The sequence below is a fragment of the Euprymna scolopes genome, chromosome 16, assembly GCF_053919585.1.
Source record: "Euprymna scolopes isolate OS-2025 chromosome 16, ASM5391958v1, whole genome shotgun sequence".
Lineage (NCBI taxonomy): Eukaryota > Metazoa > Mollusca > Cephalopoda > Sepiida > Sepiolidae > Euprymna > Euprymna scolopes.
This window is the reverse complement of record NC_136497.1, coordinates 113,264,799-113,287,781: the sequence shown is the minus strand read 5'-3', so window position 1 is coordinate 113,287,781 and position 22,983 is coordinate 113,264,799. Positions and strand designations below refer to the sequence as shown.

At 35.5% G+C, this 22,983-nt stretch overlaps 1 protein-coding gene across 1 annotated transcript in view; it reads right to left on the bottom strand.

Annotated features, from left to right (window-relative positions):
• The window catches only part of LOC145296058 (monocarboxylate transporter 2-like), a 166,654-nt gene that overhangs the window by 114,589 nt on the left and 29,082 nt on the right, over positions 1–22,983 (bottom strand). Inside the window, exon 3 of the mRNA XM_080142125.1 lies at positions 2,413–2,556. Coding sequence (XP_079998251.1) covers positions 2,413–2,556 — 144 coding nt within the window. The remainder of the gene's footprint in view (positions 1–2,412; positions 2,557–22,983) is intronic.

Below are 22,983 nucleotides of genomic sequence, written 5' to 3'. Positions count from 1 at the left end.
TGCTTTCAACTCATAGTTTTTATGCTTTAAATTCATAGTTTTTATGCTTTAAATTCATAGTTTTTATGCTTTAAATTCATAGTTTTTATGCTTTAAATTCATAGTTTTTATGCTTTAAACTCATAGTTTTTATGCTTTAAATTCATAGTTTTTATGCTTTAAATTCATAGTTTTTATGCTTTAAATTCATAGTTTTTATGCTTTCAACTCATAGTTTTTATGCTTTAAATTCATAGTTTTTATGCTTTAAATTCATAGTTTTTATGCTTTAAATTCATAGTTTTTATGCTTTAAATTCATAGTTTTTATGCTTTAAATTCATAGTTTTTATGCTTTAAACTCATAGTTTTTATGCTTTAAATTCATAGTTTTTATGCTTTCAACTCATAGTTTTTATGCTTTAAATTCATAGTTTTTATGCTTTCCACTCATAGTTTTTATGCTTTAAACTCATAGTTTTTATGCTTTAAATTCATAGTTTTTATGCTTTAAATTCATAGTTTTTATGCTTTCCACTCATATGTTTTATGCTTTAAACTCATAGTTTTTATGCTTTCAACTCATAGTTTTTATGCTTTAAATTCATAGTTTTTATGCTTTAAACTCATAGTTTTTATGCTTTAAACTCATAGTTTTTATGCTTTAAATTCATAGTTTTTATGCTTTAAATTCATAGTTTTTATGCTTTAAATTCATAGTTTTTATGCTTTAAATTCATAGTTTTTATGCTTTAAATTCATAGTTTTTATGCTTTAAATTCATAGTTTTTATGCTTTAAACTCATAGTTTTTATGCTTTAAATTCATAGTTTTTATGCTTTCAACTCATAGTTTTTATGCTTTAAATTCATAGTTTTTATGCTTTAAATTCATAGTTTTTATGCTTTAAATTCATAGTTTTTATGCTTTAAATTCATAGTTTTTATGCTTTAAATTCATAGTTTTTATGCTTTAAATTCATAGTTTTTATGCTTTAAACTCATAGTTTTTATGCTTTAAACTCATAGTTTTTATGCTTTCAACTCATAGTTTTTATGCTTTAAATTCATAGTTTTTATGCTTTAAATTCATAGTTTTTATGCTTTAAACTCATAGTTTTTATGCTTTAAATTCATAGTTTTTATGCTTTAAATTCATAGTTTTTATGCTTTAAACTCATAGTTTTTATGCTTTAAACTCATAGTTTTTATGCTTTCAACTCATAGTTTTTATGCTTTAAACTCATAGTTTTTATGCTTTAAACTCATAGTTTTTATGCTTTAAACTCATAGTTTTTATGCTTTAAATTCATAGTTTTTATGCTTTAAATTCATAGTTTTTATGCTTTAAATTCATAGTTTTTATGCTTTAAATTCATAGTTTTTATGCTTTAAATTCATAGTTTTTATGCTTTAAATTCATAGTTTTTATGCTTTAAACTCATAGTTTTTATGCTTTAAACTCATAGTTTTTATGCTTTCAACTCATAGTTTTTATGCTTTAAACTCATAGTTTTTAGCTTTAAACTCATAGTTTTTAGCTTGGTCAAATGTAGAGGATTCTGTTGATTTTGTTTTTGGCTTTGCAGAAAATAATTAAATTTTGCAGAAAATAATTAAATTTTGCAGAAAATAATTAAATTTTGCAAAAAGATTTTAAAAAAACTTTCATGTACAATGCATTTGTGTCAGAAAGCCGATATCTTCCGACAGCCTGATCTGGTAGCATGAGACATAATAAAAAGGAGACAATATTGTATGACTTAGAAAGGGAAACAACAACTAAAAAACTAACTAAAAAGTAGCAACACTACATAAATACAAGGTAATAATTAGAAAGAAGAAACACTCAATAATTATATATATATATATATATATATATATATATATATATATATATATATGCTGTATAAGTAAAAAGGAAGCAAAACGACAAAAATAAAAAAGTGAGAATACTTCATAACTGAAAAAGAGACAATATTCCACGACTAAAAAAAGAAGCAATACTCCATTAGTAAAAAGAGACAACTCTACATTAATATAAATGGAAGCGACATAACTAAATAAGAGATAATAATACACAAACACAAATAAAAACAATCCTTCTGTTATGAGGTAAGCTGATATACTTATTTCAGGAATAATGATCTTACCTAGAGACTATAATATAGTTACATCTAACATGTTATGTGGCAGCGATTCCTGACAGTTATGGCCACAGAATCATGATGTGTACTTCTGTAAAATATTTTTTGTTAATACACTTTTTGTTAACTATATACTGTTTGTCTTGATCATTATTCGTCTACAAGGTTACAATATTGGTGACGAAGGATTCAGAACTTACACTGCTACAACGATTTCCATTCTTTTAAATAAATAGACTCAATATCTGCAAACAATAGGTAACAATTGCAAGACACTATTTTACTTACCCATCATCCCTCCAAGTGCAAAAACGAGAAACCATATATTCATCGCGAAAAAACTTGCAAATGTTCCAGTGAAAGACAAAAGAGCTCCAAGAAGAATGGTAAACCGGCTACCAATTTTATTTACTAAAAGGCCACCAACAATTCCTGGAAAAAAGGAAAAAGAAAGAACACAATTTACTAAAGGATAAGCATAATTATTACTCACTTAGTTCTTGAATGTGGTATTAAAGATTGTTTAATTATTTTCCACAATTTTTATTATAACTCTTTAAAACAACTAAATTATTACCGAAATATATATATATATATATATATATATATATATATATATATATATATATATTAGACTACCCGTGACCCGTTGGGTCAGTATGTTATATTAGCTATGGAATTCATGTATGAGCGTGACACTTGTGACGTAAAGAAAATTTTTTTTTTTTACATAACAGAAACATTTCTATGTAAGTATATTAAAATGAAAAAAGAATGTAGATAGATTTCTATGAGTCGTTCTGTTTATTATAATTGATTATTTTTGAAAAGAAAATTTACAATTACTGAATTATAAGGGGTTGGCCATACTTATAGGTAAATGTGCACTGAACAGATACCATAATACTTATTATAGTTAAATTCAAATTTTGATATATCTGCTTTTTTTTTTACATCGTTCATTTCTGTATTACATTTAAGTTATTTTAAACCCCACTCTTCCCATGATAATTTCGAAATAATAACGTTAATATTACAGTGTGCAAGTCATGCGCGCATGTGCAACCGGATGTCGTAAACCAGAAAGTGGGTTACATGACTCCTTCAGTTTTGACAGACTATGGATACACACAAAGGGGTGCTTGCACATGAATTTTTTGTGGCAGGAGGTGCACAATCTTCAACCACACTTCTTCTGCATCGACATTGTTAAATACCAGTGGCAAGTGAAGTGCATGTACTAGACGACTGGAAACAAATACCGAGGCCTAGAATTCCCAAATGATCACCCATCTGGTACTAACCAGGCTCAACATTGCTTAACTTCAGTGATCTGATGAGCACTTGTGTGCCAACGCGATTATTCTATATATATATATATATATATATATATATATATATATATATATACACTAGCAAAAGTACCCGTCGTTGACTGGGTTCAAAAACAGCCTACAGAAAATTGACTCTGATTTATGAAAGTATGATAGGTTATGAAAAGGAAGGTTTGTAAATTTGGGTTGAATTTGGGTGTATCAAAACCAAAGCAAAATATGATGAAAGTAAAAATAAAATAGATGAACACCATAATTTATTAAACCATACCTGTTCACACTGAAACACTTATTACAATATTCTGTGAATCTATATTAAAAAACCTTGTTAAACTTTGTGACATATTTCCATTCTATGGAGGTCAGGTGCGAACCAACACCCCATAATTTTATTATACCATATTTCTTCAAACTGAAACATAATTATCAAAGTATACTTACGCAGATAGATATGAAAAGTCTTTATTAAAGTTTGTGCCTATTTCCATTCTATGAAGGCCAGGCGTGAATGCAGACCCCACAATTTTATTATACCATCCCTATTTAAGTTAAAACATACTTATCAAAGTATTCTTATGTACATCTATATCAAAAACACTTGTAAACGTTTTTTTTTTATTTTTAAATTTTTTATTTCCATACTTTGTAGACCAGGCATAAACGCAGACCCCACAATTTTAATGAACTACCGTTCTGCCAGATCAAATATACCCATTCCTGTGTCTCGATACATCTTCTATCATTATATGCAATGATTTTTGTAAAATAGTCAACCATATAGGAGCCTATTCGTGACCAGACACACACACACACACACACACACACACACACACACATTCAGCTTTATATTATGATATATATATATATAGTCATCCACATACAGTACTGTTTCGCTGTTTCACAACTCATCAGTGTGGCTAGACAGGCAACTACTTCAAGCCAGGATTGAAACCTGACCGCCTGTACGACAGTAAGGCCCCTAACCATTACACTAATCGGCGGCTGCTGTGCAAGTCGTGAATTAACAATAAACTTTCCCCAAAACCTCTGGTCTTGATAGAGGGAAGATTAAAACTTGCTGCTATGTTTTCAAATAATCTGAAATAACAGCAAAGAGGAGACTTCATTCCAAATATTTCTCATATGCTATATCTCCTCTCTTTTGGTACGATTATGAATATCTCCAATATCTATATACACTGTGGAATGTACTTTATGTATGAAAAACAAAGAGGAGAGATATAACATATGAGAAATATTTAGAATCAAGTCTACCCTTGCTGTTATTTCAAATCATTTAGAACCATAGCAGCAAGTTTTAGTCTCTCCTCCATCAAGGTTTTGGGGAAATATCAGATATTTTGTAATTCCTCTACAAAACTAGGAAAGAAAATGACTATGAGTGAATCATTTTATTGCTGTAAAAAAAATGCGAAAAATAGGCTCTGGATGATTAATGTACGATCTTAAGGGAAAATTTCACATAGCCCACTACACAATTCAGGTCATTACCTTTTCAACAAGTTTTTATTTGTTAAATTCTGATCTATAGACGCTGAGATTTGGAACTGATAACATTGTGAAAAAGGTGGCCTATCTATCTATCTATCTATCTATCTATATATATATATATATATATATATATATATATATATATATATATATGTACTGTGGGGGGGGACAAAAGAGTTTGCAGACCTATTTTTTCATTATTAATTTTGCTTTATTTTTAGTTTCACATCTAACATCTATAAATTTTTGCCTATTTGTATTTGACTTATGACATACGAACTGGCAGAATGCATGCTGTCTGTGTGCAATGGCAGCTGCACAATCTGTAGTGAATTATGAGGGTGAGTGGTGGTTGCTATAATACTTCCGTGTGGGAATATGTGCTTCAATGCCCACTTTGCACCATTAAGTTGTCTCATCGACACACTGTTCAGAAGGAAGAGAGAAGATATTAATCTATGAGGCATCTCTGATGTGTTCTCTGATGGCTTCTCAGTCAGCCCTTTTGTAGTACCTTGTCGTTTTGAGCAATGGCTCATCATCTTGGGGTTGGGATTTAGGTGGTCTGTATTTCCAAGTGGACTATTGGTATTAGTTACACAATCCTTGGGTACTGTGGTAATGAATAGGTCTAGAAGTGAAGTCTGCTGGTGTTCACAATCTGGGAGGCGAGTTGGGGACATGATTGTCTGTGTGAGGGAATGGGCTATAGAGAAGCGATAAGCACAGAGTCCATTAAAGTCAAGAAACACATGTATTTGGGCGTTAATATCTAAGGAGAGTGCTGCATCTATACTATCAGAGACATGATCGATTAAGGTACAGTCCAAACTTGAGGGAGAACGGTAAAGAAAATATAAGTAACTAACACAGTGATGAAAGGCTAGTTAGGAGCAAATAAATTAGGATGTTGCTCTCTAGTTAAGGGGAGGGAGATATGAATATAGACTCATATATCTATCTGAGCCTTGTCACGGTCCAGAGGCTATGGGAAGAAAAATGAGATTCCGGAGTGGACACAAGTCAAACAGAGGACGTAAGTCTATGGCAAAGTCAAGTTATTTTTAAGAATTAATGTGAGGTTATACCGAGGTCATAGGGAACACAAACGGCAACAGCAGCAGCTGACAAGCAGGAAAGAGGAAAAAAATATATATATATATATTTCTTCATTTCTATTTCTCTCTTACTCTCTACCCTGCTCCAAGCAAGTCTGTCAACCTAGTCCACAAACCACAAAACTCCATTTTTCAAGAAAAAATATGCGATTAAAACCAGATCTCCAATTTCTAACATAGACCTCCCCCCCCCACTACCATGTTTCCCTCTTGAACATCAGGGGTCTACGTTCTACCTTCCAAAGGTTGAAACCCAATTACGGGAGACTAAGCCAGACATATTATTTCTAAGCGAAACTGGCATTGGACAGACCATTTCCCTAAATGAGTTCATAATTAAAAGATATTCTAATTTAACTTCTAAATCTGACCTCCAGGATCGCCATGGGCATGGAATATGTGCCTATATTAAAGATCGCTTTCCATGTGGTAGGGACATCTCCAGAGAAGATCCTAACTTACCCTATATGTGCTTTTGGGTTGCACTTGCTCAAACTACTGCGTTTATATTTGCTCTCTATCGCCAAGAGTGGAGTTACTATCTTTAAAAGCATATCTGAGAAAATTGACCACGTCATATCTGCATATCCTTCAGCTAATATCCATGTCTGTATTAATGCTGGAGTCCCTCATGGGTCTATCCTGGGTCCAACTCTCTTCCTGATCTACATTAATGATCTCCAAATCACATTCTTCCATCATTCGTAGAAATTTATGCCGATGACACTACTATCTATGGTAACACATCTAAGACCGTAAACGACCAAGTTCTCTCTGATTCTCTCTCCTCTGATCTTGAGCACATAGTACAATGGGAAAAGAGGTGGCTTGTTACTTTTAATGCATCTAAAACCAAGCTTCTATCTTTACATCATCAACGTTCTGATCCACATCTGACATCAACTGAAATGAATGGCTCTTGTCTTGGGGAGGCGTCATGTTTTGACAAGTTTCTGGTTTTGAACTTTACTCCTGATCTTAAATGAAACACATACATTAAATCCGTTGCCAAGGCTGCTGGAAAAATGATCGGATCCTTCTATCGATCCAGTAGATATCTCATTGCTGATGCAATTCTCTATCTATATAAGAGCCAGGTACGTCCAAGGATGGAGTACTGTTGCCACATCTGAGCAGGAGCTGCTAGAAAGAACTTATCCTGCTTTGATAGAGTTCAAAATAGACTTCGTAGCCTCGTAGGGGATGTCCTTTTCTCTTCCTTGCAACCTCTATCTCACAGAAGAGATGTTGCGAGTTTGTCTATGCTTTATCTTTTATTTTCTTGGCAAGTGCTCGACTGAGCTCCAATCTAAGGTCCCCCCTCGCCAAACTTTCACAAGAAACACCCGTCTAGCACAAAACACTATCAATAATTTTCCTCACTCTTTATCTGTGCCTAAACCTAAACGTAGATTCCATGAACAAAGCTTCTTTCTTAGAACTTCAGGCCTAACGTCTAACGTAAATAAGTTTTTGATGAGCCGTTCCATACAAGTCCATATAAAACAAATTTACGATTACTTTATTGACTACTGTACACTCTTTAACCATTATACTCGAGTGGCCACTTGGCCTTGATAAGTGGTGATGCCTTTGTAAAAAAAAAAATAAAAGAGAGAGGCAGTCAGGATTTTCTTGTCAGCGAAGGAGGCAATGTCTTTTTTTTTTCTTGGCTCATAGAATGAATGGCGATAAAGCGAGATAATACCTTAAAAAGGAAAAAACGTTATACGGTTGACTGAGTTAGCCATGAAGAGCGGCGAATGTTCCCCCCCCCTTTTTTTACTGGGCTCTGAAAAGAAATAAAATGGAGAAGGTAATGAAGCTTTTAAAAAAAAATATGCGGTAACATATTACCCCGAAATGGAAAGAAGCTTCGATTTGAACTTGCTTGAGAAACAGGTTTGTGAATTTCTCCTCCTCTCTTCCCCCACCAAAAAGATGTTTGTATTATTGTGATACTCAGCTGGAGTTTACCGTGCTAATGGCGACCGCTCTTTCTTTTCCGTCATCAATGAACTCTTTTCTTTTACCATTTTCAATCCTGGGTTATTTTTTGTTTGTTTGTTTATTTATTTGTTTTTATACATAAAAAAAAAAGATAAATAAAGCCCATATAAAAGGAAAAAAAATATATATAAACTATATTTCTGCTTCCGACCTCCTCATTATTTCATATTGAATTTTTTTTTTCTTGCTGCATGCTCACTTCTCACTGTTTTGATTAGAGACTCGGGAAAATTCGATAGACGATTAAATTTGCTTGCACTCGACTGGAATGGGAACTAGCTGCATAGCTATCCCTGCTGGTAAGTTCCCTTACCCTTCTTTAAGCCAGGTGCACGCATTAATCCTAAGTCCGTGTGCTGGAGTTAAAAGTATTGCTGTGCATTTAATTTATTTTAAAACTTTGCTCTATTTTAAATAAATTAGTGTGGGATTGGAGATAGATTCCATTCTAACATTAATAACAAATCGTGTATCTATTAAGTATTGTGAGAAAACCAATCTGTTTTTAGTAATTAATATTTTAATTAAGTGATTAGAATATTAATAATAAGTATCTGAATATATAAGCAAATACAAAGCAAAGAAACAAAAGATGGGTTTTGATTTACATGGATAGATGCAGTGCAATTCCAAAATAGAAGGGTCAATAGAGTAATTTCAAAAGCCAGCAAGGTCAGATTCTTGTTAGGGAGAATACAATGTATCGATATATAATAAAATGGTTATAAGGAAAATAATATTATACCTCTCAGAAGGGTCACCAGAACTGAGAGAATCTTGAATAATACCAGATAAAGAATCGAGAGAAATCTTATAGTAATAGCCTAAAATGGAGAATTTGTAATGTTGAATACACCCAAATATAAAAATCCAGACATCAGGTGCAAGATTAGCCAAAAATAAAAGCAAAAAAAAAAAAACAAACAAACAAAACGGGTAATTGAATTCAAAATTCAAGAAAAATAAAAGCTCGAAGCCCTTGAAAAGTTAGAATGGATTCAATAATAGTCTTTAAACATATGCACCAATAGAACTGCACATTGAACGAGACATAAAAAAATGACTAAGTTCAGCATTTGCACCCACCCCCATTTAGCCCCAAAAGTCCCCAGAGGACGTCAAATCTTGGTGAAAATGAACAAACTGTGGAAAAAAAAAACTATTTAGAGGGTAAAGTAGATTACCCGGTGATAGCGTAAGCTCCGAGGGGTTGCAAAGGATGCCCTAAGCGACCCCCCCTACTGGGTCGAGTAACAAGTTTTGTAGTACGGCGAGCAGCGAGTAACTAATTTGTGCCAACCGTTCACCAGTAACTCGTTAACAGAACTGGCGCTAGTCAGAGACACAATTCTTTTATAACAGAAGAATAGTGCCTCCCCCTACTCCTCCAAGTCTATAAGAGACTCGTTCTCTCAACCACTCAGATTAGAATTCCGCCCTCGAGGCCGGCGCCACCAAGTAAGCAATCTCCTTTTTTTATTTTTATTTTTATTTTTATTTTCTCACACACTCCTGACAAAAACGAGAAAAAAAAAAACAAAAGGTAGAAGAGAGAAAAGAAAAAGAAAAAGTTACATAAAAATGACAGACCACCAAAATACTTAATCAAAAAACAACTGTTAGTACAATATAGCAGTAGTCGATCAGTCCAGATATCAATCAAGCAGGCAGCAGGCTAGGTCTACCCCGTCGTTTTTTAAGGGGCGCACATTCTGGGCAATACCACTTTTGCCTGTTGGGAGGTTCTGAGTCGATACCGACACATCGGAAATGGTACCAATCGTCGCACGAGTCACACCCGATCATATTCTGATTCTGCTGCGGAGAGCTGCACAGGGGACACAACCAGACCTGCTCTTCAACACTAGGAGGTGAATCCAACGTCTCCCCTCCCTCCGCAACAGGAGGTCCTTCAGGAGTCCTAGAAAGCTCTAAGGGGTACAGATGTTTCAGGGAATGTACTTCCTCCAAGCCCTCCCCTTTTTGTACACGTGCTGCTCTAACGACACCATCATGGCCTGGAATCAGTTCAGTAATAGTTCCTAAGACCCAAAACGGTCTGGGTTTCAAAGGACTCTTAATCAGCACAACATCATCCTTCTGGAGGCGGGTTCTTGTACTGAGTCGGGATCGACCAGGAATCTTCCTTCCCAGCTCTAGCAGGTACTCCTCATACCATAGTTTGTGGAAATCTGTCAGACATTGGTCCCTAAGTTCCAAGGTTTGAATTAGCCTCTCCCTGCTGGGAGGCAACAAGGTTGTTCTATCCTCTCTATCCAGTCGTATCAATAGCCCGGGGCTCTGATTGGGCTTAAGGAACATATTAGGGGTAATTGGAGTAGCATTTTTGTCGGCTGACACCTGGTAAGTAAGAGGCCGGTTATTAACAGACCTCTGAATATCCGATAACACTGTCAGAAGGGTAAAGTAATCCAATCTACCCCTGCCAAGAATCTTAAATAGGCAATTCTTCATGGTCTTGATACATCGCTCCCATGTTCCTCTATACCAAGGAGAGAACAAGGGAATGGTTTTAAGTTTTAACTTACAAGGACCGTATTTTCTTTGATAGTCCGTAAAAAGAGAGAGACGATCGAAAATCTTTCCACTTCCTATAAACGTTTTCGCGTTGTCACTATAAAGGGTTTCTGGAACGCCATATCGGTTAGTAAATCGAACCAGTGCCTGGAAGAAAGAGGGTACGCTCATGTTGGGAACTACTTCAATGTGTATTGCTCTGATATTCAAACAAGTGAACAGGAGCAAGTACATTTTCGTATCTCGTTTCCCGTCACTCACCCAAAGATGGCCAGTAAAATCAATCCCAGTGTGTTGATAGGGGACTCTGAAATCGGTACGGTGCGACGGCAGGGCAGCAGCAGCATTCGGCGTCACTGGCGTTGAATTATAACGTTTACATCTGGCACAAACAGCCAGTACCTTATTCACAGCTTGTCGACCCTGCGGGACCCAATAACCGCTTCGCCTCAACTCCGCTAGAGTTGACCCAGTTCCAAGGTGGCAACACCTTTCATGACAATCTAAAATGATGAGTCTGGTAACAGGATGATGTTTCCCTATCAGAATGGGGTTTTTAACTTCATAACCAAAGTGGGAAGATTGGTTGATTCTTCCCCGAGATCGAATCAAACCGTCAGGGTCCAGAAAAAGATCCAGAGCACGAACCCTAACTGGCATGGGTTTACCACTCGGCTCCTTTAGGTACTCCACTTCCACGGGAAATTCTTGCCGTTGCACTGTCTTCATAAGGTAGATCGCTGCCTTAGAGTTGTAGTCCCATTGTCGATTAAATCGGATGGCTAGGAACTTAAACACCAAGGCAGTAACAGTCAGTAAACCAGAGAATGAGGAAAACCTCTGAAAAGGTATGGCCGAAGTGTACTCTTGATCATGGATCAAGGAACAATTTGCTGAACTGCGGGTCATTCGCTGGCATATCTCACTCAAACAGGGCATATCCTGTCCTGGCCATTGAGATATTCCTTCGCATAGCCAGGAAGGGCCTGAACACCAAAATTCCATCTTGGATTGGAACTTTCTCAATGTTAATCCTCTTGTTAACAAATCCGCCGGGTTGAGTGTACTATCAACATATCTGAAGAGAGTCTTCAAGCCATAGCGAGACTCCAACTCCACTTTCATCTGCAGAATGTCTTTAAGTCTATTTTTTGCAAAAACATTTTTGCTAGCCATGTTTTGAGATAAAATCCAGGACAAGACCACCTGTGCATCCGTGGCTATACACAAATTCTCGGGAACAAATCCTTCCCAATTGTCCAGGATTGTGGGGAGACACTTGAAGGCGAGGAAAACGGCCATTAGTTCCAACACAGGCAAAGTCTTGTCCTTCATAGGTGCCACCTTAGCTTTCGCAAATAATAAGGATGACCGACCATTTTGTACGATATACACGGCAAACCCATATGCTTCCTTGGACACGTCGCAAAACAGGTACATATCTCCAGGTAGCCCTGCCATAAGCGCCTTGCGCAAAAACGGAAATCACTCAACCCTGAAAGGTCCCTGGCTAGCTCTCTCCAATCGCTCAAGATCGCTGGCTGGAGTGGATCATCCCAACCTGCACCATTCTTCCACATGGACCTGATTAGCACTCTACTGCGGATAGTAACCGGGAGACATAGGGACAACGGATCGAAGACCTTAGCTGACTCTGAAAGAACACCTCTCTTAGTTGTCACGTCAGGATTGCACTTTACCGGAGCGACATACAACTCCTCCGAATGTGGGGAGTATCGGTAGCCCAGTACTCTCTCCCACTCCTCTTCATGGATACTTAGAGTACCATCCTCCTTCATCCTATTGCGGAGCGCCTGACTGTTTGAGTTGCATGACTGGATAATAAAGCCCCCTTCCAGCAAACGCTCTCTAACAAGGGAATACAATGTAGTAAGCTCACTCGCGTCTGCCACGGATGCCACAAGGTTATCCACATAAAACCGGTCCTCCATCATTCTGCGGCAAGCATCTTGAGGGTATTTTGCCGCATGCAATTTTAAGATGCACCCCAACACAAATGGGCTGGAAGTAAACCCGAATATCAAGGTGGTATAGCGGAAGCAGCGCAAACAATTTCCTTGTTTAAGAAAAAAGCAAAACCGGTTCCTATCCGCCTCCAACTTAAGCCGAATCATTAGGAAGGCTCGGCGAATGTCTGCTAGTAGCACATAATTGTTGGCTCTAAAGGCCAGCAACAACTTTAAGATGTCCCCTGTTAAGTTAACGCCAGAATATGCTGCTTCGTTCAGTGATAATCCATCTCCTGTCTTCAAACTACAGTTGAACACTGGTCTTATCCTGGTAGTTGCCGTAGGGTCCGACTTGAAAACTGGTCTATGTGGTATCCACACATATTTGTCGAACTCCTGAGGTGAGACAAAAATCTCTTCAATTATACCGTCCTCCTGTTGCTGACGAAACACCTCCAAATATTCATCATATATTTTTCTTTTAGTCAAGTTTGCTGCTACCCGGTCTAAAACATGCAAGGAAGTTGCATGATTAGAGGGGACTCTGGCTAATCTATCGTGATGCCAGGGGAGCTCCACATAATAGCTTCCATCCCGAAGCTCTACCGTTTCCTCAAATCGCTTCATCTGAACTTTATCGTAATCAGAAAAGTCCTCCTGACTGGGAAGCCCCAGAGATTCCAACGTAAACATTTGTTCTAGTCCTCTTTGTACCATACTGTCAGGAAAGCACTCCGCCATGGGATCCAGGTATGTTGATTGTGTTTCAAGGACAAAACATAAATGTGATGAATCGACCTGGGGGGTATGTTCCATTACCGAATTAAACGAGAGGTGAGTAACCTCAGAGAGGGGCTTATCTTCCAAGAAAAAAGAGTCCACTGCTCCAAACGGGACCAATCCAGGCGGGGTTGCAAAGGCCCATCCATTCAAACACGGGATCAGCTTTAATGAGTCCAGGTGTTCAATCAGGTCTAACCCAATTATTCCCTTGATCGGTATTAAATCCTTTCCGGTCTCAAACTGGCCGGCCAAAGCATATTTTGCATCCTGAAAGACACGCAATAGAGATTCCAGGTTGGCCACTCGAACCGACAAGTCCATACCATCGGCTACCAAGACAGGAGATGTCACTGTCCTTCCAGAACCCAAGTCAACTCCCAGGACTACCTCTGTGAACCCACGCTGACACTCACCTAGAAAAGTAGACAATCTCAGCTGACAATTGACACCAAGGGTTTCGATTGGGCACAAAGTTCTCAGTACATCTGCCGCCAGATATGTCCGCCCGCTACCCGTGTCCAGTAGGCAATTCACTGACACTGTCTTTGGTCCACAAGAGAATGTAACTGAGAGAATGGGTGGCAACGTGCGGGAATACCCGGTTGAAGTTGCATTGTTCACATCCACATGAAAAGAAGGAGTAATAGCGTTCCCCCTACCAAACTTTTGAGACGTATTCTGTCTTACTGTTGATGTAAATGCAGTGGAGACACCGCCCTTAATCTGCAATCTCTTTATTGCTTCTCCAGTTAGTCTCAATATGGAGGACAAAGGTGGCACTCGTCTATTTGTTAGCGCTATTATCTCGCCTTTCAGTTCGAGAGGAAATTTCCTAAACAGAATCTTAGCCATCAGTCTGGCTCCGCCAGAATCGTCCACAGAAAAGTCACACGAAAAGGAATTCCCCAGCTCTTCCAACAGCGATGCCGTCCTGGAAACGAAGTCCCCCAGCTCAAAAAGGGCTCCACCTTTCTTTGGTACATAGTCCAGAATATCCTGGAATATTTGGTCAATGATTTCATCCAGGTCCAGATACTCCCTCTTCAGTATAGCCATGGCTTGCTGGTAATTGGTGTCAGTGCAACTCAGGTGATTTACCAGCCTCAAGGCTCTGTCTGAGAGTGAACACTTCAAGAAGTTCAACCTCTCGGCATCATTGGCCATGCCGATCACGCAGTTCTCAAACCTAGTCAAGAAGTTTCTGAAACTCATGCGGTCGGACTCCATTTCCTGTCCGCTAAATGTAGGCCCTGTGATCTGTATACGTGGGGGTTTAACAATGAAGGAAGAACCTCTCCCGGTAGTTGCAGAAGCCCTTGAGAACTCAAAGGCAGATTCTGAGTAAGGGCTGGGCTCTGGCTGTCGGTATGCTTGATCCAAATCGCCCAAGTCTTCATAATAATCCTTTAGTTGAGGCAGCCAAGCACCCTCAATCTCAGCAGGTGTACTCTCATCAAAGGAGCCTAACTCCAGCTGTGTGATACAAGTCTCTAACTCGACAATGAATTGTCGAATCTCCGTCCTTAAGAATGAGTACGCCGATGGCCTAACTCCATCACGACACATCTTCAGTCGTCCCTGAATCTTCTGAGTCAATGACTCCCTTCTGCGTAGGAGCTGCTCTTTCGTGACGTTCATGACAGTAGTTAACCGACGAAAGAGTAAGCAGCAAATCCTTTGCAAGATGTGGAAAAAAAAAAACTATTTAGAGGGTAAAGTAGATTACCCGGTGATAGCATAAGCTCCGAGGGGTTGCAAAGGATGCCCTAAGCGACCCCCCCTACTGGGTCGAGTAACAAGTTTTGTAGTACGGCGAGCAGCGAGTAACTAATTTGTGCCAACCGTTCACCAGTAACTCGTTAACAGAACTGGCGCTAGTCAGAGACACAATTCTTTTATAACAGAAGAATAGTGCCTCCCCCTACTCCTCCAAGTCTATAAGAGACTCGTTCTCTCAACCACTCAGATTAGAATTCCGCCCTCGAGGCCGGCGCCACCAAGTAAGCAATCTCCTTTTTTTATTTTTATTTTTATTTTTATTTTCTCAGTTCTGTACCATGCAAAAAAGAAATAACTGTCCATCATTTGCCCCTCCCCCATTTAGCCCCCAAGGCCTTAACATATTTAAATTTGAGTTCAGTACCATGCAAAACTGCTAAGTAGACATACACAGAAAATTTTGGACAAATATGGTAAAATAGTCCCAAAAATGGAGTGTTTTTATTAGCCCTAAAAGAACTCCTGGGTCACACTCAAGAGTTATTGCGAAGTATAAACAAACAAAATTATATAGAAATCAGTTAGTTACAACTTTTCAGAAAGTTTTATAAAAATCCAAGGTATCAATTTTTGTTTAATAAGCACAAAAGTGTCAATTTTAGCTCTTTTAACCCGAAAGGCACCCTTAAGGGGGCAACCGGAGTTTTCCCGGAAAATTTGTTCTGTTATTTTTTTCTCATATCATGTTTAATGTTTGTGCAAAATTTAAAAAAATTCCAAAGCGTAATTATTAAGAAATGTGCGAACAGTCAAACGGACGAACAGACAAGGGTGAATTTACAGGTCCACCCTATTTTTTGTTGGAGGACTAGTAAAATCAAAGCAAAATAAATAAATCAACAAAGAAAAGAGAAAAATAAGAATAACAAATATAAGTAAAAAACAAAACAGGAAACCGTCTAATATACGCATGTCAACAGACTAATCAGACAAAACCTGAATCATGCAGTCAGCAGTATTATGGCGCATGCTCACGTACACCAAGTATAAAAACACATACATAATCATACTAATACAGACATGAGAATACATATAGCCTCTAACGTATATGTAAATATAACCAAAATGAGTAAGAAAAGTTGGGGGTGGGGAAATGGCAGTTCGAAAGAAGAAAGAAAAATAGGATATAACAGTGTTAAGCTTTTTCTATCTTGATGAGGTTTGTTTGTTAAAGATCTACTATTCGATAAGTTAATTGTATTATCTAATATATAAAAGGCTATATGTTTGTTTGTCTGTTTCCAGATTTTCAAATTCTATCTCTCCGAAACTAAAAGCCTCAAATGATTGGTACAAATAGTTTTTAAGGCATCAAAAATGGGTAAAAATTGAAAAACCCTTACCTTTTGTATATTAATCTTAGTTTATTTTCAATTTTCCATTTTTTTAACGAGTTCATATTCATGTCACGTTGGTACAGTGGTAACGTCATGGATTTTGAATGTTACAGTTTTGCTTTCGGTTTCGATTCTAGCTGATGACAACCAAATTTTTTTTTACTTTTGAAATCACAACTTTATAATAATAGATACGAAATCTGGACAAATTAAAATATCATATTTAAGCGTATTTTATGCCTGGGCAAAGCTGGGCGCCCCCCTCCCCGCTATTCTAATATCTAAAAGGCTATATGTCTGTCTGTCTGTTTGTCTCCAGATTTTCAAACTCTATCTCCTCCAAAACTAAAAGTCGCAGAGTGGCATTAGGGTCCTTAACTGATAGGCTTTTTCACAGACCGTTCTTTTATGGGTCTTTAGTTATAATAGCTATAAAAGTTATAATAAAATTGCTGTTGTTCAAAAGTCTTCAGAATTAGTAAAGAACGTGAATTTCTTATGATTGGCTGTTGATTACCATAGCAACTTTTTCAACATTGAGGTTTTAGAGACGCTTTCTTCTGATTAGCTGTTGGTTACCATAGCAACTTTTTCGTTGTCGACACCTTCATAAATCAGTACATCTTTTATTTGATTTTTTTATTTAGTCACTTTAAGAAGTTGGTAATAATTTGTTATGGATTGTTGATAATGCGTATGATATTGAACACAAAAAAAGAAAATATTATTTCAAAGCAAAGCCTGGAAAAATCATGGATTACATAGAAAAATGCGAGCATAAAAAGTAATATTAAACTTAAAAAAGTAAAAGGACTAGTTGTTAAAACTGGAAAAGAAAAGGACAAGATATTCTAGCAAAAATTATAATAAATTTATAACTTAAAGAATTGCACCCTTAAGAATATTTTAAAAAATTCAATTTAACATTATATATATATATATATATATATATATATATATATATATATATATATATATATATATATATATATATATATATATATATATAAATTCTTAATGCTACAATATTTTAAGTTATAAATTCATATTTTTACTCCAATATCTTGTTTTTTTTTCTTTTTTAGTTTTAACTATTAGTCCTTTTACTTTTCTAAGTTTAATCTTAAACATTACTTTTCATGCTCGCATTTTTCTATGTAAATATATATGCGTATGTCTGTGTGTCTGTGCGTGCGTGCGTGCGTGCGTGTGTGTGCGTGTGTGTGTGTGTGTGTGTGTGTGTGTGTGTGTGTGTGTGTGTGTGTGTGTGTTGTCGTCATATGGAAATGGTTTCTACTACTTAACTAATAGGTGTGTTTGCTTGTGAGGACATAATTGGCTGAATCTTAAATTTCTATTAGCTTTCAATGTTTTGAATTTTTATCTTGATTTTTCTCGTCATTTACTGAATATTTGTTAATGAAACCTATAAAAATCTATTATTTTAAACACTTTTCTTTTTTAGAGGATTTAAAAATTTGGCCTCCGAAAAAGTTATTAAAATTGGCATTTTACAAGTTTCTTATTTTTAGTACAATGAAATGGTTGCAAAGTAGCAGGGGGAGAAGAAATACATATGAAGAGAGCGGGAGAGAGAGACATGTATATACCAATAGAGATTGAAAAAACACTATTTACACTATTATTAAATATATATACGAAATCTGTGATGATTTTTCACGTTATTTGAGGGCATATTTTAATACTAGTAAAATAGATGGAGACTAGCGACATTACGTCTGGGAGTCACAGGTTGCAGGTAAGAAGAAAGGGCAAGACCAATGAAATTACAGATACGTTTCTGCAATTTATAAAGAACCTTCAAATGGGGTACAGATTCACCAGACCAAATATGACAAGTGTATTTCATTCATGGTTTGATATTAGATTTGTAGAGATAGAGAATAGTCTTAGGTGTGAGAAAATGTTTAGAGAGAACTAATTTTACGAGGAGCAGAAAGAGTAATCGATTTAATATATGGACTCCAAGAAAGATTTCATGAGAAAGAAAGACCATAAGTTTTAGAGTCGATTTCTCATCGAGAGCAGAGCCATCCATAAGAATCTCAGGGAGAAAAAGGATACACCTCCGATTGAAAGACAGCAGCTGCATCTAAACAGGATTACAATAAAACAAGCCATTTCTTTCATAACTGAATCCAGATTCAGATCAACTTCATATTTTAACTTATCTAAGTAAGATGGATGAGAAGCAATACCAGAATAGAGAGTGATGTCACCAGCTTAAATGTTGATTCTCTGAAAAGTCATTTATATAGAAAAAACACTGTTGGAACTAGAATAGAGCCCTAAAGAATACTGCCATTGATAGGAAAAGAAAATGAAAATACTCCATCAAAAGTTACTCACAAGCTTCGATCAGAAGGAAATGATCTAACAATATCACTCTGCTGAACTCCTTTGAAGTGTTATGGCCCTACCTTTGCCTGAATTATACATAAACTGACTAATCTGTTCATTTACAACAGTTAATAGATTAGCTGTTGAACGAAAACCACGAAAGCCATACTGAACATTACTAAAGCGGATCAGACTTTCCAGAAAATCAACAAGCCTGCTGTTGATCAATTTCTCAAAAACTTTGCTGATAACAGAGTGAAGACTAACAGGACGATATTTAGTTGGATCAGATCGATCACCAGCATTTTTAAAGACGAGAACAATAGTCTACACCTTCCAACAAAAAGCCAAACAGGGCTGAGACACTGAAGTGTGTGGCAACATGTCAGTGTTGCTGTGGAGAAAGTTGTAACAATGTCACCATCGATTTGTCTTACAAGATGAGGACGGAAATATATTTGGCATTTTCGATGACTGTTTAACTGAAAAAGCAACAGATGTTCATGTGTGAATGGAAATCTGCAGTTAGATAAAAAAAGAAAATTGTCATGTTAAACAAAGTCCAGATTTTATTGTTTCCTCTGTTATTATTTGCTTTTACACTTATTCTCACTGTATTTATATTTTGAAACATAATTGAAAAGTTAAAAATTCAATTATTCAAGTCAGAATAAAATGTTTCTATAAAAACGTTAATGATTATAAAGATCAGCGATATTTACATTGTTTTAGTTTAAGATTATGGTAGAATAGAGATGCAATTAATTATAGAAAGCTTTATGATATGTTTGAGTTATATCATATGCAACAAACCCAAGAATTTGATGAATAATTTAGGTCACCAAAGTAAAACACTAAAAATATGATGTAATGTCAAACATAAAAATAGTTAATTTCCTTGATGTGACCCTAAATCTTAGCAAAGGTACATATGAACCTTTAAAAAAAAAGTACAAATTCTATTTATGTCGATCCACTTTCAAACCACCCAAAAATCTACTATCAAACATATTCTTAAATCTATTAGTAGAAAAATTAAATTCGTAATAACTCCTCAACTAAAAAAAATTTGAACAATCACAATTTTTTTTATAATAAAGCCCTAAAAGATAGCGGTTTTAAGAACGCCTACCTGGATTACATTGAATTTGTATCATGTACTAATAGACTTAAAAAAGAATGTAAACGCAAGATCATTTGGTTTACACCTCCTTTTAAGTCAATGGTTAAAACAAACTGAGGAAATAAATTCTAATCTAAGGCTATATCCCCCATTAGCAACACTCTCCATAAAATTTTTAATAAAAACACTATTGCATTGAGCTATAGCTGTAATAATAATTTAGAAAAAATAATAAAAAAACTATAATAACAAAATTGTAAAAGAAAATACCGACTCTAACCAAAATAAAACTAAAAATACCAAAACATATAGTTGTACTAACAAGTCTTATTATCCTCTTAAACAAAAATGTCTAACAACCTAGGTTGTTTACCAGGCAAATATAAAAGCACTTGAAAACTATTAGTAAATACTATCTTGGTCAAACTAAGAATACATTCAAATAAAGATATAAATGCTCCTCCGCTAATCCTGATTAAAACGATGAATCTCACTTTCTCTATATTACCACGATTTAATAAAGAACAATCCAATACTAATTTTTAAATAAGAAATAACTAACATTACATCATCTCAATCCTTAAACCCTCTCTGTTTTCTATGCCTTAATAAAAAACTATTTTATTATCATTTCATGGATAGGATAGGCTCTTCAATAAAAAGCAAAAGACATTGAATAATTATTAATTGATTGATTGATTAATTGATTATTGAATCATAGACATTATAAATCACACCTCTTTAGCCAGTCGTATACCCTCCCGAAATCCAATGCTAGCATAATTTATCTATAAATTATAACATAAATATGTATAAATAAAACATAAATAATCTAGTTTTAAGCCATTAATCTATATTTTTCTTATATTTCTTAATTTTTTTTATTTATCCTCCCTTGATTGATACCTCCTTATACCTTCTACTTTACATAAAATGGTGAGATTGCAAAGCTTTTACTCTCCCCATTTTATATTAGAACACATACCTAACATACCTATTTTAATAGATATGTTAGGTATGTGTTCTAACATACCCATTTTAATAGATATGTTAGGTATGTTTTCTAATATACCTAACATACATATTTTAATAGATATGTTAGGTACGTGTTCTAACATACCCATTTTAATAGATATGTTAAGTATGTGTTCTAATATACCTAACATACCTATTTTAATAGATATGTTAGGTATGTGTTCTAATATACCTAACATACCTGATTTAATGTTTATAGGGATTTTGTGTTTACACTGGTATAAATTCGTTTATTATGTCTATTATTGAACTTTCATATTCCATACATATATATATGTATTTATGTGTAAGTTTATTTTTGTCTTTTTGATATTTATATATCTATGTGTTTCCCCTGTTTGCATTGTAATCTATGCGTTTTATTTTGATACTTACACTGTTATGTATACATTATTCTTGATCTTCATTGGCCGTAAAATTACAATATAATGTTTGCTTGTTTTAATTGTAATCAAGTACTTAAAACTTTCCCCTTACTTTATTTTTAATATATTTAGTTAAAATTACAATTTTACCATTTTTAATTTTTTAATTGTTTAATTTTTGTTATGGCAAGATGAGAAATTCACCGCCGGAACTTTTTATCGAAAGAACGTTATTACCGGTCACCGGTTGGGAGAGCCTTCCCTGGGCGGGAACACTTAAAAAACGTAACATGCTGTCTCTGTAAATATTCTCAATAAACTTCTCTATTTCTTTATTACTTCAGAACCTCTTTATCCATTTATTTCCTTGGTGGAATACCTTTCTTGAATATCCTTTTATTACGGCCACACACTGCAGGATATATCAATTTTTTAACCTGAATCTTTAATTATTAATTATTAAAGTTTCAATCGTTACCATGTGTATTTAAAATTACTTGTTATACTTTCTATATTCATTTTATAGACCTTAATAAGAACCTATATACTTGACTTCCTGGTTTCTGATTTTACGGGCTGATAATTTTAATTTTTAATCTTTAATTAAACATCATTGCTTTTTTTAATCTTTTATCCGTATTACTCACAAATAATAAAATTTAAAAAAATAATTTTAACGTTTCCTCATCAGCTCATACAGATATAGAATTATATTTAATAACTATAAGAAACATTCTCAACTACTAACAGCAGCCATGGCTAATGATGCATTACCTCAAAGTATTTTGTTCAAACTCCTCGGCTGAATGTTGGCGGGGAACATGAATTGCAACAGATATATTGGGTGCATTGCCAAGGCTGCTGCAATGAAGGTGGGCTCTCTTTACCATGCTAGAAATTTACTTAGCCTGATAATATCCTGTATCTCTACAAGGTCACTATTCGCCCATGTATGGAGTATTGTTGTCATATTTGGGCTGATGCATCTGCTACTAGTCCCTCACTCTTAGACAGGTTTCAAAAAAGAGTCATCAATCTAATAGGTCCTGCACTATCAACGCGGCTTCAACCGCTGTCCCATGTTGCATCCTTCTGCCTGTTTTACAAGTACTTTAATGGTAGATGCTCTGACGAACTACAAATCCTTGTTCCCCACCTCCGGCATAAATATCCCCCAAAACCCCAGCAAATAGCAAAACCCCACCCTACACAGTAGAAATCACTAGATGTAAGAGAACCTTCTACTCTAATAGTTTTTTCCCTAGGACTGCTAAACTTTGGAATTCCCTTCCGGGTTCCTACTTCTCTGGCTGTACTGACATGCAGAAGTTCAAGTAAACAGATATATTGCTGCTCAGCTCCCTACATAGTATCTCTACAACTTATGTCCCTGATAGTAGCCCTCTACATCAAAGTGGCACTGTGCCTTGTTTGCGGTGAGATTGCAATAAAAAAAAGTATGAATATATTAATAATCAAATAAGTTTAATGCTATTCTTAATTCCTGCTTCTGTCTCAAAGTTCATTGACATTCCCGGACTACGTGACTAATTTAAGTTTGACCCATTTATTAGTTGCGGTTGCTTGGATTCTA